The 16724-nt window shown below is 45.7% G+C and overlaps 1 protein-coding gene across 2 annotated transcripts in view; it reads left to right on the forward strand.

Annotated features, from left to right (window-relative positions):
* si:ch211-266k8.4 (TBC1 domain family member 10A) overlaps positions 1-16724 on the forward strand; it is a 40720-nt gene that overhangs the window by 2875 nt on the left and 21121 nt on the right. Inside the window, exons 8-10 of one of the 2 annotated variants that reach the window (XM_060060734.1) lie at positions 969-1083; positions 1405-1522; positions 4451-4567. In XM_060060734.1, the coding sequence (XP_059916717.1) occupies positions 969-1083; positions 1405-1522; positions 4451-4567 (350 nt within the window). The remainder of the gene's footprint in view (positions 1-968; positions 1084-1404; positions 1523-4450; positions 4568-16724) is intronic. The other variant, XM_060060733.1, reaches the window with a different exon arrangement.

Raw genomic sequence — 16724 nt, forward strand, 5'->3', positions numbered from 1 at the left:
CTTTGTTAATTGTTCAAATGTATGTATTCATAAGCTAAAGATATCCACTGTGCGTTTGTTATAGGGTTTATCTGGGATGGGCATTAAGTCAAACAATTTAGGGATGGCATCCTTTTAATAGACCAGTCAACAAAGCAGTCACTCCAACTTTTAATCTGTGTATCCTGGTGTGAAAGTAATTAATAATGAGGAATTTCGGGTAGCTCTATGTAAGGGGGACTTCACAGGCCTTTGAGTGCTCTTCTGACCCAGTTATAACCAAGTGACGAGAAGTTCATCCACCCTAGGGGCCTCTGTGGCATCCATCATCAGATGGGCCCCGTTTCTGATGTCATCTACTCTATTACTCGCATAGAAACAACCCCTACCTTTCTACCCAGCCACCCAACAATTGTGTCTTCAGTTTGGTTCCACTGGAAAACACACACACACACACATAGTCACACACGCACATGCACGTGGGCGTGTACACCACACACTCACTCTATTCACACACTCCTCTCTACTCACTCATCTCCCATCATTTGTGCTGCTTGAATGTGTTGAACGGGGTAGGGCCTCACAACAAGACAGCAATCTGCCTTTTCCCAACTCATATACACCCACACTCGAATAGGCAAAACCTATGTAGAGACATTTGTAGAACCTATGGTTGCTGGCTATATTATGGTATTGCATTTTAATTTTAATGAAGCTATTATATTAAATATTGCGGAGGAATTATGATTAATGCAAAAGGGACATATCTTTCAAAGCAATGGATTGGCTTAATCTCCATTTTGTTGTTTCGATGCATTGACTTCTACTAATAACGATGACAAACACATTGTTTGAATTTAGTGATTGTTCACAAGTCGCTCCTGCTAAATGATTCCTAGTTGAATGTATAATAATTGGGATGGGCAAATAAACCAAAGCCCATGCAACCGAACAATGTCTCTCTGACATTGTTCTACTCTGTGATCCAGGAGTCCATGGGTGTGTCCTCGGTGCACTTCATCATGCCCTGGCTGCTGACCCTCTTTACCTCTCTGCCCTGCTGGGACTCTGTGCTTGCTGTATGGGACCTCATCATGCTCAACGGTAGACCAACACGTCTCAATACAGAGCCTATAGCCTTGTGTTTAATGTAATGTGATGCCCAAAGCACATGGCTGTGTCTAGACGGCTATAATTGTTCAGAATGTACACGTCCAAAATGTATTGCGAAGCAAGGAGAAAAAATACAACCCGCTACATTTGAGCTCTGTTCAAACAATATGGTTCTATTTCTTCTTCTGGTCGGTTGACATATAAGGAGTGATGTTCATGGTCTGTGGGCTTTGGGCTATAGCATCCATCTTGTGGGAAAGCAGCATGTAAATCCCTTTTTGTGTCCGTGTGTCCGCGTGTCCGTGTGTCCAGGTGTGTGTGTGGTGTTTCAGACCTCTCTGGCCATCATGGAGCTCCTGGAGCCTCTTCTGCTGGTTCTGAATGATGAGACCACGGTGCTGCCACTGCTCCTCAGAGTCCCTGTCAACATGTGGGTAACGCATATTGACTCTATTGAAAGGAATTTGGCCATTATTTAAATCATGCAACACTTTGAATAACTAATAGTGTAGCGTTAGACACTTGTTTTTGTTTACGTTGTTTTTGTGTGTGTACACAAAAACTAATCCTTTTTGGGAATGTGCATCCCACTTCCTTGGACAACAAGTCAAACGTTTTTGTCGTTCCTTCAATAGAACTCCAGGCAGCTCATGAATATCAATCGGCTCATCAGCCTTCCCAGACGAGACATGTTTGGGACATCAAGCCTTTTCCCAGAAGAAGGAGAAGTCTCATTGTATTGCTGTGGTTGTGATTTGCTTCTCGTCCATGTTTGGATTAAGCATCCTTTTATGCTAAGCTGGTGTTTCCTCCGTGGCGGCTCCCATTGAGCAGGCAGTCGGACCCCCCACTGTCCTCCCACCCCTCAATGTGTTGAATATAAACGTCACATGCCCCCGGACATGTTTGGTTGTCATGGAGCTGTTGTTATGGCAACCCCAAGGGGTCACCGGGTTTGTGCGTACGGCAAGTGCATCCGTGACGGCCCGGTCACCGTTGCTTATTAAAGTCCCCTTTATCATATTTGTTTTAACTTCTAATCTCCTTCCAAGTGCTTTTTAATTTGGCACACATAGGGTGTGGAGTAGGTAGAGTAGGTGTAGTAGATACACCATCTACTGCAGATGGAGTAGGTGGCCCCTCAAGTTTGTGTGCCTTGGTCAGGTGCTTGGCCGCTTGACTCCTTTGCGACATTGTGATAAAACACATGTTCAATAGACACGTAAGGCCCCAGTTAGAGCTTTGGGTTGAGAAGGACAAACCTTGTTTGGTGTAGTCATAAATGGTAATCAAATGAGAAACAAATCAAATTCTATCTCTCTACTAGACCAGATCTTGAGATTATGCTCCCTTATCCTTTATACCTGCACTTTGTCACGCGTCAGTTTGTCCAAACAATGTTCGTGACTTTATGTCCACAGATTAAATGGTTTTAAAAGAAGATTCCTGAGTTGATTCAGGTGTGGGTGGATGGGTTTGAGTTCATTGTTCCGGTTAAGACTTGGTAAAAGAAGAGCTAAAATCTCAAAGAATTCTGGGAAGGAGCTTCAGCCTTTTATGAGAAGACGAGATGCAGACAGCTTCCGTCAGCGTGGATTCAGGAAGATTAGAACATTAACAAATCGCCTGACCTTAAAGAGTAGGGCACTTCTTGGAACAACTGAATCATGCACCTTGTAAAGGCACTTTCCATGCTTAATCTAAGTTAATGCATTTGTGAACCCTGTGATGAGACGGACTGTTGTCTTGCTTTGCTTGTTGGAGCGGCAAAGCCATCACCCATGTGGGCGGTTGCCAAGGAGCTGCTATCTGAGCTCCTTCACATCCTGGCCGCCTGGCCTTGGCACTGCTACCACGACCTGGTCATGAGTCAACGTGGCTAAGTGGTTTCCCAGCCTCGTGGGCCTGATCACTTTACAGTGGGAAGATTCTGCTGAGGAAGGCCCAAACCCAAAGGGAAGGCAACAAGGCAACAAGGTTGGGTTGTACGTTGTTGGGTCAGCGGGTGCATTGCCAGAGGTCTTGAGGTGAAGGAGTAAATACTTTTCCCCGTCTCTTTGAACGTCTTTGCTCGTGGTGTGAGTTGGTGAAGTCTCTCCTGTTCTGATTAATGATTGGTTAAGATGGCTTATTTATCCAGCCCTTTCTTTTTTATCAATCTGTCAATCAGCTGTCATCTACATGCCTTTGCATACAACTATAACGCCAACCCTTTGACTACGAACTACAACCAAATAAAGAAAGATTCTCCCCCCTCCTCGGTCTCTATGGGAAACCTATTTCAAAGATATGTAACGAACGTGACTATCTCTATCTATATACATTCCCCCTCATCTCCGATCAATCACATACATTCCACACATAGTACACAAAACTACTACACGTATGCACGTATAGCTCAATGTTAGATCGCCGTTGGTCTGTTTTTTGTTTGTGAATAGACGACACAGAATAAGCACATCAGCCCAAACAGTTTGCGTAAAATGCGTAAAAAAAAACATTTCTGCAGTGGAATGACAGAATCTCTCGTAAAGGAACAAACAAAATGTTCCTCTGGCAATACATGCATAGCAGCACAACTCCCATGCACTGATCTCCCCTTGTCATAGTCTTTTACATCTTGGCCCCCCACACCGCCTGGCCTTCTTCATCTATTCATCCCCACTGACACTGTTATTCTGCTGGGTTTGACACAGCATTTGTTTACTCTGAACTGACACAGTCAGCTCCTCTTCTCGCTGTCCTTTTGGTTTTGTTATAAACACAACTACTAGGAGCGCCATGGTTTTATTGATCTGAACAATTCAATCTCACACGCTCCTGTTGTTTACAACACAAAATGATGCCGTTGCTTCTGTGGCTCCCTACTTTCCCGCCTCAGACTGCTTATACAATGGACTCAGAAATGTCATTTCATGTCCTAAACGGAAGCGGATCCATCCTGAAGGGTTCCGGACGTCCCTTCCTCTTTCCCCAAGTCCCTGCTGTGTGATGGCTCCCTCTCTTTTCTCTGGCTCTCCATGTGCTCGATCACCCGTCGAGAACATCCATCTCAATTTCCGTGGGATGCAGTTTGTCACAATCCACTAGACGGAGCGGCTCAAGCGTGTAAGCTATCCTCGTTACACACCATGGATTTTAATCATCATCTGTTCCTCCCCTGCTCGTCTGCAGTCGGCACACCCATGCCTCCCCATATTCCAACTTTCCCAAAGAACCCAAAGTGTAAACTCAAGCGCAGCACTCCCTTCTCCAACCCTCACTTGTGATTGGTGATGTTTCCTTCCGTCTCTCTCTCTCTCTCTCTGCGTTTCCTTGCTCATTTTCGGTGTCTCTCTGTCTTGCTCCCGCCCGGCAGTGCCCAGTACTCCGTTTTGGTGCCAGCCCTATGGAGCACGGAGGTCCAAGACTGGGAAATAAAGTGCATGAGCAGCCTGGTGCTGGACGACACACTGCACGGACCTACTGCTGGTACGTGTATGCACGCACGCTCACACACAGCCTCCCAATCACTCACTCACACACACACACACACACACACGTTCGTACTAAGTGAACACAGTGGGTACTCGTTGTACAGAGGGGGTACGGGCTGAGGGCGACAATGGAGCCGGCTCGGCATCAGACACCGGTAACTCAAGTCCTACCTCAAGCACTTAACCCGGTAGTTTCCATCACACTGGGCCTGGTTGTTGTTAATTTGTTGTTGAGCCCACCCCCCCGCCCCCCCACCCCCCCCTCCTGCACTGGGCCTGGACCTCCGGGAGGACGACATGGCGTCTTCGTCTCCAGGCTTCCTAGACAAAGGAGGAGCACAGTCAGCCCCTGTCTCGCTCCTTGTTCCCTCATTCGGGCCCTGCTTGCTGGCACACATGCTTGGCCAACAGTGCTGCCCACTTCTTCGATTACAGGCCCATCGGTTCAGCTTTCACAAAAGGGGCCCCTTTTTTTTTTTTTGCACCTTATTTATTAGATGAGTATCTCTTCGCATTTTTTAATTTCTTGTCTGCATATTTCTTGTCTTAAGTTGTCAAAGGTCATCGCAGTAGACAAATCAGTGCCGTATTTTCCCGCGATTTGAAATGGAACACTGCCATACTTTTGAGGTTTGTGTTCAACTCCCTGTACAACATCCATAAATAGATCAAATATGCTTATTTTTAAAGAGTCTGTCGTGGTTCATCTTTAAAAGATCAGTAAAGTGTGTGTGTGTGTGTGTGTGTGTGTGTGTGTGTGTGTGTGTGTGTGTGTGTGTGTGTGTGTGTGTGTGTGTGTGTGTGTGTGTGTGTGTGTGTGTGTGTGTGTGTGTGTGTGTGTGTGTGTGTGAGTGATACAGATTCCCAGGCCACAAATATGAGTCACAGGGCTGTTGATATTTGTATTCATTTATGTAAATGTGTGCATGCATCTGTGCATATGGGGCCCCAGTGAAGGGATAGAGATGACAGCCAAGAGTCAGTTGCTCTTTCGACGAGAAGGACATTTTGTAGATTTAGTCCTGGAGACTTAAACACCGACCAGTGTGTGGTGTTAAATCAATTCCACTGGCATTGTGTGTGTGGGTGTATGCATGTGTGCGCATGTGTGCCAGTCAGGATGACTCATCCATATTTCCAGGTCTGTCAGACAGTCTAGCCCCCGGCTCGGCAGGTAGAGAGAAAGGAGCTGATTCACTCCAATGACCCCCATCACTCTGTCTCTTTCTTGCTTGTTCTCCAAACCCCCCTCTTCTCTCTCTCGTCTTCTACCCCCCCCCCCCCCCCCCCCCCTCACTCTCTCTGTGTCTGTCTGCTCTCTCTGTCTGGCTTTATATTTCTCACTCTCTCTTTCTGCTCTCTCTGTCTGGCTTTATATTTCTCACTCTCTATTTCTGCTTTCTCTCTGGCTTTATATTTCTCACTCTCTCTTTCTGCTCTCTCTTTCTGGCTTTATATTTCTCACTCTCTTTCTGCTCTCTCTGAGGCTTTTTTTTGTGTTCTCGCTGTGTCTTCTCTGTCCCCCATAACTTCTCTGTCTCTCTGGCCTTCCCTGTCTCAAAGGCCTCTCCGTCTCTCAGGCTTTCTCTGTCTCTCAGGCTTTCTCTGTCTCTCAGGCTTTCTCTGTCTCTCAGGCTTTCTCTGTCTCTCAGGCTTTCTCTGTCTCTCAGGCTTTCTCTGTCTCTCAGGCTTTCTCTGTCTCTCAGGCTTTCTCTGTCTCTCAGGCTTTCTCTGTGTCTCAGGCTTTCTCTGTCTCTCAGGCTTTCTCTGTCTCTCAGGCTTTCTCTGTCTCTCAGGCTTTCTCTGTGTCTCAGGCTTTCTCTGTCTCTCAGGCTTTCTCTGTCTCTCAGGCTTTCTCTGTCTCTCTGGCTTTCTCTGTCTCTCAGGCTTTCTCTGTGTCTCAGGCTTTCTCTGTGTCTCAGGCTTTCTCTGTGTCTCAGGCTTTCTCTGTCTCTCAGGCTTTCTCTGTCTCTCAGGCTTTCTCTGTGTCTCAGGCTTTCTCTGTGTCTCAGGCTTTCTCTGTCTCTCAGGCTTTCTCTGTGTCTCAGGCTTTCTCTGCTCCCCAGACCTTCCCCTGCTCTATCTTTCTCGAACGTCATTCAACACATCCCAAAAAAGGTTCAATGTTAAAATAGCCCTGAGTGGCTTTCTCAATAATTCTTGGTCGGCCCCTGCTGCTAGTACATTAGAGCTGTCGTCTAAGATGCAATGTTGCTTGAGTGGCTTGTGATTAACACGGCAGTCCCCAACGTTTGGAGAGCAAACACAATCAATCATAATTTAAGCTCCGTCAGGATTTCCTTCGGTCCAAGCCTGTTTTGGAATAATAAAAAAAACAGGTGAATAATTTAACTCGAGCAGATGGTCGAGATAATTCCTGAAGGACTATTTTAATCAAAGTAAAATAACAAACCCTCAATATTTTTTCATTATAAAAAGTGTTATTAATTGCATTTATTACAATATTCACTTTGATTACAATATTAAAGAGCCAGTGAACTCAAAGCACTTTCTTTTTGTTTTAAATGTGGTCATTTTTCTTATATGATCGTCAACATAGCAATTTATGCCATTTTATCACTGTAAAACAAGTCCCCAATTTCGAGAAAAAAGGGGTTAAATCCCATGTTTTTTTCTTCACAAAACGCTATGTGAATGTTTAGCTCTGCTGAATACACAGGTGGCATTATTTTCATGACGTTGGACACATGGGGCCCTATTTTAACGGTCTGAAACGCAAGTGGAAAGCGCAAGTAGCTTTGTGGGCGGTTCTACGGCGCTATCGCTATTTTACAGGCGGATAAATGACACTTGCGTCGCGGCGCAAGTGTCAAAAGGGTTGGTCTGAAGCAGCCTAATTACCCGTAGGTGTGGTTTGGGCGTAACGTCCAACAAACCAATGACGCCTCGTGCCCACTGCACCGTCAGTCAACGGACGTGGGAAGGCGTGGCTGACGGATGGGGGAGTAGTCTTTGCAGAGGCATCCGTCAGCCAATCAAATCGCTTCACCGGGTTCTTCCCGCTTCTTCCTGCTTGTTGCGAGGCAAGATGACCCGCTTTCCCGCTTTCCAGTATCGTCAGAGCCCGAGTCGCGTCACAGTGCTTAAATTTGCATACGCGATCTGATTGGATGACGGAACCGTCGCTGCCGAAAAAGTTGAACATTTTTCAACTTTCTGACGGTGGCGAACGCTCCAAACGAACGGACGGATCCACAATGCATTGCGCGTCCGTCCCCATTCAAAGTCAATGGGCAACGGACAACTGACGGAGGTAGTGGGCACGGGGCGTGACGCCTCGTGCCCACTGCACCGTCAGTCAACGGACGTGGGAAGGCGTGGCTGACGGATGGGGGAGTAGTCTTTGCAGAGGCAACCGTTAGCCAATCAAATCGCTTCGCCGGGTTCTTCCCGCTTCTTCCTGCTTGTTGCGAGGCAAGATGACCCGCTTTCCCGCTTTCCAGTATCGTCAGAGCCCGAGTCGCGTCACAGTGCTTAAATTTGCATACGCGATCTGATTGGATGACGGATCCGTTGCGGCCGAAAAAGTTGAAAATTGTTCAACTTTTTGACGGTGGCAAACGCTCCAAGTCAACGGACGGATCCACAATGCATTGCGCGACCGTCCCCATTCAAAGTCAATGGGCAACGGACAACTGACGGAGGTAGTGGGCACGGGGCGTGAGAGTGCCAGCTCCCATCCCCTTTAAGAGCTATGAGCGCATTTGAATCGGACGAGTTGATATTTTGACAGCGCGTCTGCAGTCTCCGATGAGACAGATGCACATGAATTTCAAACTGCAAATGGCTCAGTTTATTGCCAAATAATATGGCCTAATTCACACATGGAATAAGGGGTTTTCTTCCACAACTTCAGAAATACTGAGTCTTCAAATAAATTTCGCCAAAGAAAACGTATATGATATAACATATGATATGCGGTAACTGTGGTTCTATTTAATGATATACGCAATACATTATAAACATTGTTTCTTATCAGTATTGTATGCTATCCTAATATGCATGTGTCCCCGCGGTAATAGACATTGCCATTGATTGTATTATGCGTTACGTGTTTAGTTTGCGTGTGTTTAAACAGAGCACACACGCGCGCCCGCATTCATTCATTCTTTTTAACACTCACTCGCGGTAAAACAATGTTTTTCACGATCAAATACTCATCAATCCTAAAAGTTATGGGCATGTAGGCCTACACGATGTCTGTGTCAAGAAAATATGTTTTTGCTGTATGGTGTTTGCAGATGCATTGATTTAAAAGTACAACTTATTACCGCTGCATCAGCTGTTCTTTCCCAAATAATTTACCAAGAATGTGCGGCTAGGTAGATGAGAGAAGCAAAGTGTATGCGCGAGGTGCACAAGCAATCCGTATGCATCGCATGGGCATGTATGCATCCGCCCTTAAAATAGCATCTGAACAACGCGCCACTGACTTTAAACCAGGTATTTCGATGTCAGTAGCACAATGGTATTCAGCAACGGCTAAATAGCGTTTGCGCCAGAACACGCCTCCTCCTTCCGCCGAACCGCCCCTTGGGGCGCATGATCAATCCCTAATTTACCGGCGAGTGGCGCTGGTGGGAAAAGAACGCTCTGCGCCAGTTGTAAACTAGCAACGACACATGCGCCAGTGACTTGCGCCGGATGCAAGATAGGGCCCATGGCGTCTCTTCCTGTCTCTATTCTTCCCCTTGATTGTCAGACCGCCTTTTCCGAGGTAGTCTGACGTCACAACCAAGGGGCATGGCTGGCATGGTTTGTGTGGACCTGTGGAGCTCTGTCTAGGCAGCCGTTTATTTTATGTCCACGTCCGAGTGAGGGTTATGCTTCCCAGACCCCTATAGTATAACGGTATGGTGGGCGGAGGTATCATAAAGTCCTAGAACTTAGTGATTGAATTCCATCTGAAACAGTGGGCTCACTGACTCTTTAATATTACGTTGTCTTCTTCCATTTTATGCTGGCTGCTTTAAATAGATAAAAAAAAATTGTAAATGTTTGCTCCATGTACACCTTGCTCACGGCAAAATGTGGTCTTCCTGAACTTAACCAACTCAAATCAGCCAGAATAATATTTTCTAAGAGCAAGAAGGAATGGCACCAAGGAAACCCTGGCTGTGTTCCAGTTGAGTAAGTGGGTGTTTTGGGGCAGGGGAGCAGGTGTATGCTTAATCAGGTTTAGGTATGGGTTCTCGCATCTACTGGTTCAGACTGCTGCTTCCTCCAACTGTTAGAGAGACCTTGTGGTCTCTCTAAAGCCTCTTCTATCTTTATTTTTCTAGTCTTGCTCTACAGCCCTCCACCTGTATTCCTCTAGTCTCTCTCTATAGCTATCTTCCCTTATTCATCTAGTCTCTCTCTATAGCTATCCTCCCTTATTCCTCTTATCTCTCTCTAAAGCTCTCTTCCTTTATTTATCCAGTCTCTCTAAAGCCCTCTTCCTTTCATCTTTTCAGTCTTCTTTCACCTTACCTTTCTCACCTTCCTCTCCGTTACATTTTATCAATTTGACCCCTGCTTTAATTAAGCTACCTGTCTCTTCCTCCGAGCTGTAGCTCTGCCCCTGTTTAACGGCCACTTCTTTTCTTTGAAATATGCCCTGGCCTCAATTTTCGTGTGTTTTCACCAACCCCCTCCTGCTCCCCCCGGCCACCCACCCACCCTACCTTTGGCCTTCTGTGTCTTTGTTCTTCTCCATGTCCTTGCTCCCTATGTCTCCCCCCCCCTCCCCCAGCCTTTCTTCTCCCTTCTTCTGTTCCCTGGCCACTGGTAGCAGACGCCGGTGTCCTGTTCCTCCTCAGCGGGCCTCTGTGGTACCGGGTTGTGTTGTCTTGCTGGCTGCCAGGACCCAGTGAAGTGACTCAGCATACAGCCGGCTCCATGTCCCTGTGCAACCTCTTGTGTGATGCATTACTGTCTGCTGTGCTTGCATAGCAGTGGTCTTTTTGTACCTGTAATTTCAGCACTGCAGAATGTATTTCCTCTCCACAATTGTTTCTCTTTTCTATCTTTCCAAGAGTGGGTTTCTCTCTCTCTCTGTCTCCCTCTCTCCATGCCTTTCTCTCCTTTTATCACTGCCTTATATACAGCATTATTGACCTCAGCCCATCTGTCGTCTGGTTGTTTTGCTTGGCTGCACAGGGTGTGTGTGTGTGTGTTTGATTGAAGAAATATATGTGAAGAAGGCATCCTCATATTCAAACCTTTTGTTTAAATAAGGTCATCCTGAACATTAGCAAGCCAGGTGCAGAGCAAGCATGGTGACATTTTTGCCCTATTCCCTTTTTAGGAAACGCTGTTGGTTGTTAATCCTTTTAGAGATTTCCCTGAGGGAGGGTTTGGGTTTAAAGGTGAAGTGGATGAGAAGGTCTAGTTGCAAGGTCAGGTTAAAATGTAAGATGATTGTTTCAGGATAGAGTCAGGATAGGCCAGGACCTATGGGCAACACACACGTACAAACACCCACCTACAAAGATTGACACGGTGTCTGTGATTGTAGGCTCAGAACAAGTCTGTGTCCCCTAGAGACAGAGACATTTATTTTACTTTTCTGTCCAGACAAGATATTGGCGTTCCTCTAAATCCCTCCACCATTACCCCAGTACTTGACTCCAGTGTTCAGTTTGGCGAGTGTATAGGTCACTGATGAAGTCACTGATGTCCTCGGCAGTTTCCAGTTTCACAACATTCAGCCTGATCCTATCCGCTTCAGCAAGGGCTTCTGGATCCGTTTGATGGGAGTACATTACAGATATTAAATCTGAGGATATAGACAGAGTAAAAAAGGAAAATGCTGATAATATTCAACCATGTATACTCTGGAAAGAATCAGTTGGAGATGACACTCTGTCGAAGAGCATATATGAATGATGTTAAGCTTCTTGTTCTGATGTAGATAATCAGTATGCATGTTTACTAGTGAGTCACCTTTATGAGGTTATGTTTGCTGCACATTTCCAATGCTGCTTATCTCATGCGATACAAAGCTGTATTTCCTTATCTTATCAACAAGCAGGACGGTACGCTGGTATGGGGCAGACGATAACACCAATCAGGGTAGCAAAGGGATTTATTTCCTTTGCTTTTTAGTTCAGAGATTAGTCTACCCTGCATCATACAGGATGCAGAGCCGGTGGACGTATGTCATGTTTCTTCTAGTCGTTGTGCTCCGAGGGCCACAGCAGAGGCCAAAGAGAGTCTCTTATTCCGAGAGGAATGTCACCTTTCTAACCTGGATAAGCCGTGCTAGCCTTCAGCACTTAGCCCGCTTATGACCCCTTGCTTTCTAGTAAGATTTTGTCTCCGGAGGGCTGAGTGGTCTTCCATCTGGCTAAGTGTATTCTCTGAGTACCAGGGTGTCCTTCTGCCCTCGTCCGAAACTAGGAACACAAATCCTCCTGAGAGGGTCATGTGGTCCGTGTAACTTGAACAAGTTGTCCTTTCCTTTAATAAAGCCGGAGAAAGTGAACTGACTATTTTTAACACCTTTTTAAAAATAGGCCGCAAGAGTCTCTGTGCAGGTATCCTCAGATTTTATATTTTCTCTGAGTGAAACAAAGATATTCTTCTAGGGAATGCTTGACTTCCTGAGGGACTAAGCCTGGTCACAGTGTGGCTCTTATGGTCTGCTTTCCACCCACGGTACAAGCTAAACTTTCGGTTCATCTCCCTTGAGTAAAAGGGGTCCTGGAACTTGTATGCGCAGTATCCATTTATAGTAGAACAAAAAATGGATGGCCCACATTTTAGCAAACTACAAAATGGGCTTGATGGTTAATTCTACCTTGTCTCGTTTAACAGACGAAAATAACGAAAGTGGAGGAATACAAAATGAGGTTGCGATCCAGGATTCAATTCACTGCTGCTTTACTCCGAGCACCACGAGCCACCACTGTACCAGTGGATCTTGGAGAGCCATCTGGGGAGATCAACAGTGTGGCTTGCCATTAGGCAGCTGCTAAACATGAATTTCTGTTCGCAGCCAGTGACTAATTAGTCAAATTTACTAGTGAACTGAATTAATGAGTTATTATTTTATATTCAATGTGTAGTTGCTGAGATAATAGTTTGCAGATACAAATAGAGATGTTTCATTGGTGATACTCATTTCAAGAGCTGCGAGATTTAAAATCGATGTAAATCCTCCATTTAGGGTTAGGACGTCCGAATTTGGTTCATGAAAATAAGGATTAGCTAGTTTGCAATAGAAAGAAAAGAGTTCCTCCGATCTACCAAGATTTTCTTTCGTTGATTAAAGCCCTACTGCCCAGTTTTCTCAAAATATTGCCAGCAAACGGAACAGTTCCACAAGGTTCCAGTTTGTTGTCGTTAATATACATATATTATTATATGTAGCTCTACAACCTCTGTAGCAAGCTTTGACCAAACAAGGAAGGAATGCAACTATACAGTTTATCTCCATAAAGTAATTATATACACTTGCTCATTGTTTGACAGGGTGATGGCAGAGAAAGAACCTTGTTATGCTGTGTTTTGTCATCAGTATCAATGACAGGGAAATTATTATAAAATATTTAAAGAGCTGAAATTAGAGGGCCAAGGATCCATTTTTAGATTGTACGTCACTAGTTTTGACAGGGCTAATCACAGTGCTTAGTCAGGAAGTGCTTATGTTGAGGTCCTTTCTTCTTTGCTGTACATTTCCTTTTGGAACTTGGCTCCTTTTTTCTTTTTTCCTGATCAACCACCTCCTTAAGGCTTACTGCTCATAGACCAGAATCCCTGTTGGCCCTTTGCCCCCTCTGGGGCTGAACTTTGACCTTGCAGTATGCCTTCAGGCCCATAAAGTTGCAGGTGTTGAATAAACGGGCTATGGTAGGGTTCAAACATCATAGGCCATCACCAGGGATCGATCGGCCAACTCGACCGGGTTCCGTCACACTATTCTCCTACTCCTGTTCCTACTCTGTCTTTCTTCTTCTCTGTTCTCTCCTTTCCTCCTTCACTACTTCCCACTACATGTATTCCCACCTGCTTCCTCACGACCATCCATACTTATACCCATACTCCTTGTTGCCGTCCTTCCTTCCTTCCTTCCTTCCTTCCTTCCTTCCAATCCCCCTCGATCTCCCTCCATCCTCCTTCTTCCCTTGCCCTTCCATTGTCCCTAGAAGGTCATCGTGTATATGTGGGTTCTAACTGTAAAAGTTATATTGTTTGTCTGGTTAAGTTTTCATTCATTCATTAATATCAGAATGTGGCCTATGTTCTTTGCAAAATCTGTGTCTTAAAGTCCTAGACAACACAAACATACCCATGTAATGCAGCCAACGGGCACATACGACGGTAAGGAGGCCTCTGCCAAGGACCTGATTAATGAGATCCAATGCAGGGGATTAGGTTTGGATCCTAAGCTAAGCTATTATGATTGTGCTGCTAAGTTTGGGCCTTCCTGAACACCGGAGTGTGTGTGTGTGTGTGTGTGTGTGTGTGTGTGTGTGTGTGTGTGTGTGTGTGTGTGTGTGTGTGTGTGTGTGTGTGTGTGTGTGTGTGTGTGTGTGTGTGTGTGTGTGTGTGTGTGTGTGTGTGTGTGTGTGTCTGTGATGACAGGATAATGAATCGTTACAATCTTTGATGTAATCAGCATGGTGAAGATCAGATAATTATGCTGATTGCACTCATCTCACTTGTCAGTCTGCCCCATAACTTGTGTGGCCCACAACGTTCTCTGCTCACAATATCGCTCAAGGTTACCCAGGATTCATGAAACCTTTCCTTCACCCCTGGCCTTACTCTGGATCCCAGTGGAATCTACCATGCCCACTGTTCATGGTTTACTATACAGCCAAAAAAAAAACACTTCTGTTTTGGTTTTGTAGTGGCTGTTATTCCTTTTTCCATTTGTTCCCACACATAGGCCTGGTATGGAGTTTCCTGTAGCTCAAGAAAAACATGCTTCTGGCCACGCTAGGAACGGTTGCTAGGTGAAGCTCACTACTGAACAGTGTTGCTTCCCATCTACAGTTGACTCAACAAGTTCCATTGTGAAATCCTTTTACTGTGTTCACTTGTTTGTTAGTGTTGGTGTCCTTGTGCGTCATTGTGTAAATGTGAGGGGCGAAAAGGGGCCTTGCGCCTCTGTGTGTGTACATGCCCTTTGACCCTATCAAATGGCAGTGCAGTGCTCCCGTTTGCTTAGTTTCTTCTTTAACCTCTTATCTTCTTTCCTCCTACTGTTGACTCCTCACCTCCCATAGCATCTCAGAGGCCTTGGTGAACTCCCTAGCACGCAGACAGACAGACAGACAGACAGAGAGAGTCACACACACAAACACAGAGACAGACAGAGTCACACTTAAAAAGGTTATACTTGCTCCTTTTCCGGCCCATCTCCCACTTTGTTTTTGAGTTTCACGCAGTGGGGGTCCACGCTGGCACCCACTCTGTGTATCGTCGTCACCATTCATGGTGTTTCGGAACGAGTCCCAACCTCAGTGTCAACCCTGCTGTAGCCTGTATCTCTGGGTGTTTTTCTAGCACACGTGAACATGTGTGTCGGCAGGTGATAAGAAGAGCAGAAATATCCTCCTGTAGTAAGGCCGCAATCCAGCCTTCAATCATATAATGGGAAGAATAGGACTAAGTGAGCTCTTTTCTCAGTTCGTTCAGTGCTGGGGAACTCTTATGTTTTTGACTTGCATGCAAGGTTATTCAGCATTGTAGTAACCCCTAGTCAAGCTGTCCACCTTCAAAGTTAGATAAGTCTTTGAAGCAGGAGCATCTTTGATGTCGGAGAGACTGATAAGATCGCTGCACGTCCACAGCCTCAGCGTGTGTGTGTGTGTGTGTGTGTGTGTGTGTGTGTGTGTGTGTGTGTGTGTGTGTGTGTGTGTGTGTGTGTGTGTGTGTGTGTGTGTGTGTGTGTGTGTGTGTGTGTGTGTGTGTGTGTGTGTGTGTGTGTGGCAGGGTTTGTTTAACCTTGGTTTCTCAGATTAAGGGTATAGCTTGTATGAATCGTGAAAACTGAACAGGATTCGACTCAAAATAAAACACAGGTGAACTCAAAAGGCGTTAAGATTCAGGTTAAGCAATTTGCTGCAACATATTATGCTGGCATACTGTTAAGAAGTCAGTACATTACTAAAGTGTCATTTTGCCAGAAAGGTAATGAGGTCAAGCCCATATATTCTTACTCTGTAGGCAAAAAAACTCAAACTCCGAGCATAAATGCCTAGTTTGAATGGTTATCATAATCAAATTAATAATACATAATAAAGGGTTTCTGTACTAATAGTCTCCAAAGGGATATGCGGTGCATGTGTCCCTGACTGTGCATGTGAGCGGTTCTATTAAGTCACCAAGCAGCCCAGCAAATCTGTAGTACCGCTGATTAGGTGCCCACGTTATCTCCCCATACAAACACACGTCTTGCCTCTCTCTACACACTCCAACGATGATTATTCACTCACCCCACCCCTCTCTTTTCCTGCCTTTCTCTCTTCTGGCTCTCTTTCCTCTCCTTCCTCTTTGCCTCACTCTCTCCCTCTCACTGTGGCCTATCTCTCTGCCCTCTGCCCGGGCTGTGTCATGGAAACAGCCGAGCGGCCCCTTTGTGTGGTTAGACCGTACGCTAATCACCAGGAAGGATGTAGGGACCGCAACGTAGGGCTGCAAGGTTCATACAGTGGGCAGAAAGCAAAACAAGGAGGGAGCCAGAGTCTCCTTGTACACGGTCGCCTGCTGCCGGGCAGGGAGGCGGAGACTCAATCAAAAGGTTACAGCGTTTGATATCAATACGTTCGTCTTATATAAACATTTCTAAATCAATGATCCCAGGCAAACATTTTTTAATTCAGAGGCTGTCCAGAAGAATTGTATTATTCTCAACACACACACACACACACACACACACACACACACACACACACACACACACACACACACACACACACACACACACACACCTACACACCTTTTAAGACCTGTGTTAACCAGGCTCAGCGTTTTAGCATTGAGAGCATAGCACATTCAGTCTTTTCATTCTTTTAGAACATAATCTCTCAGCACTTTAGAGCTGCTGTCGAGCTCAGTGTCTGCGATCTGGCCGCTGGTTCTGCTGAGAGCAGCCTTGTACTGCAGCTGATGCGGCTTCTCTCTTACAGGTGTTCCCCTGCC

This window comes from Gadus macrocephalus, chromosome 9 (genome assembly GCF_031168955.1).
Source record: "Gadus macrocephalus chromosome 9, ASM3116895v1".
NCBI lineage: Eukaryota > Metazoa > Chordata > Actinopteri > Gadiformes > Gadidae > Gadus > Gadus macrocephalus.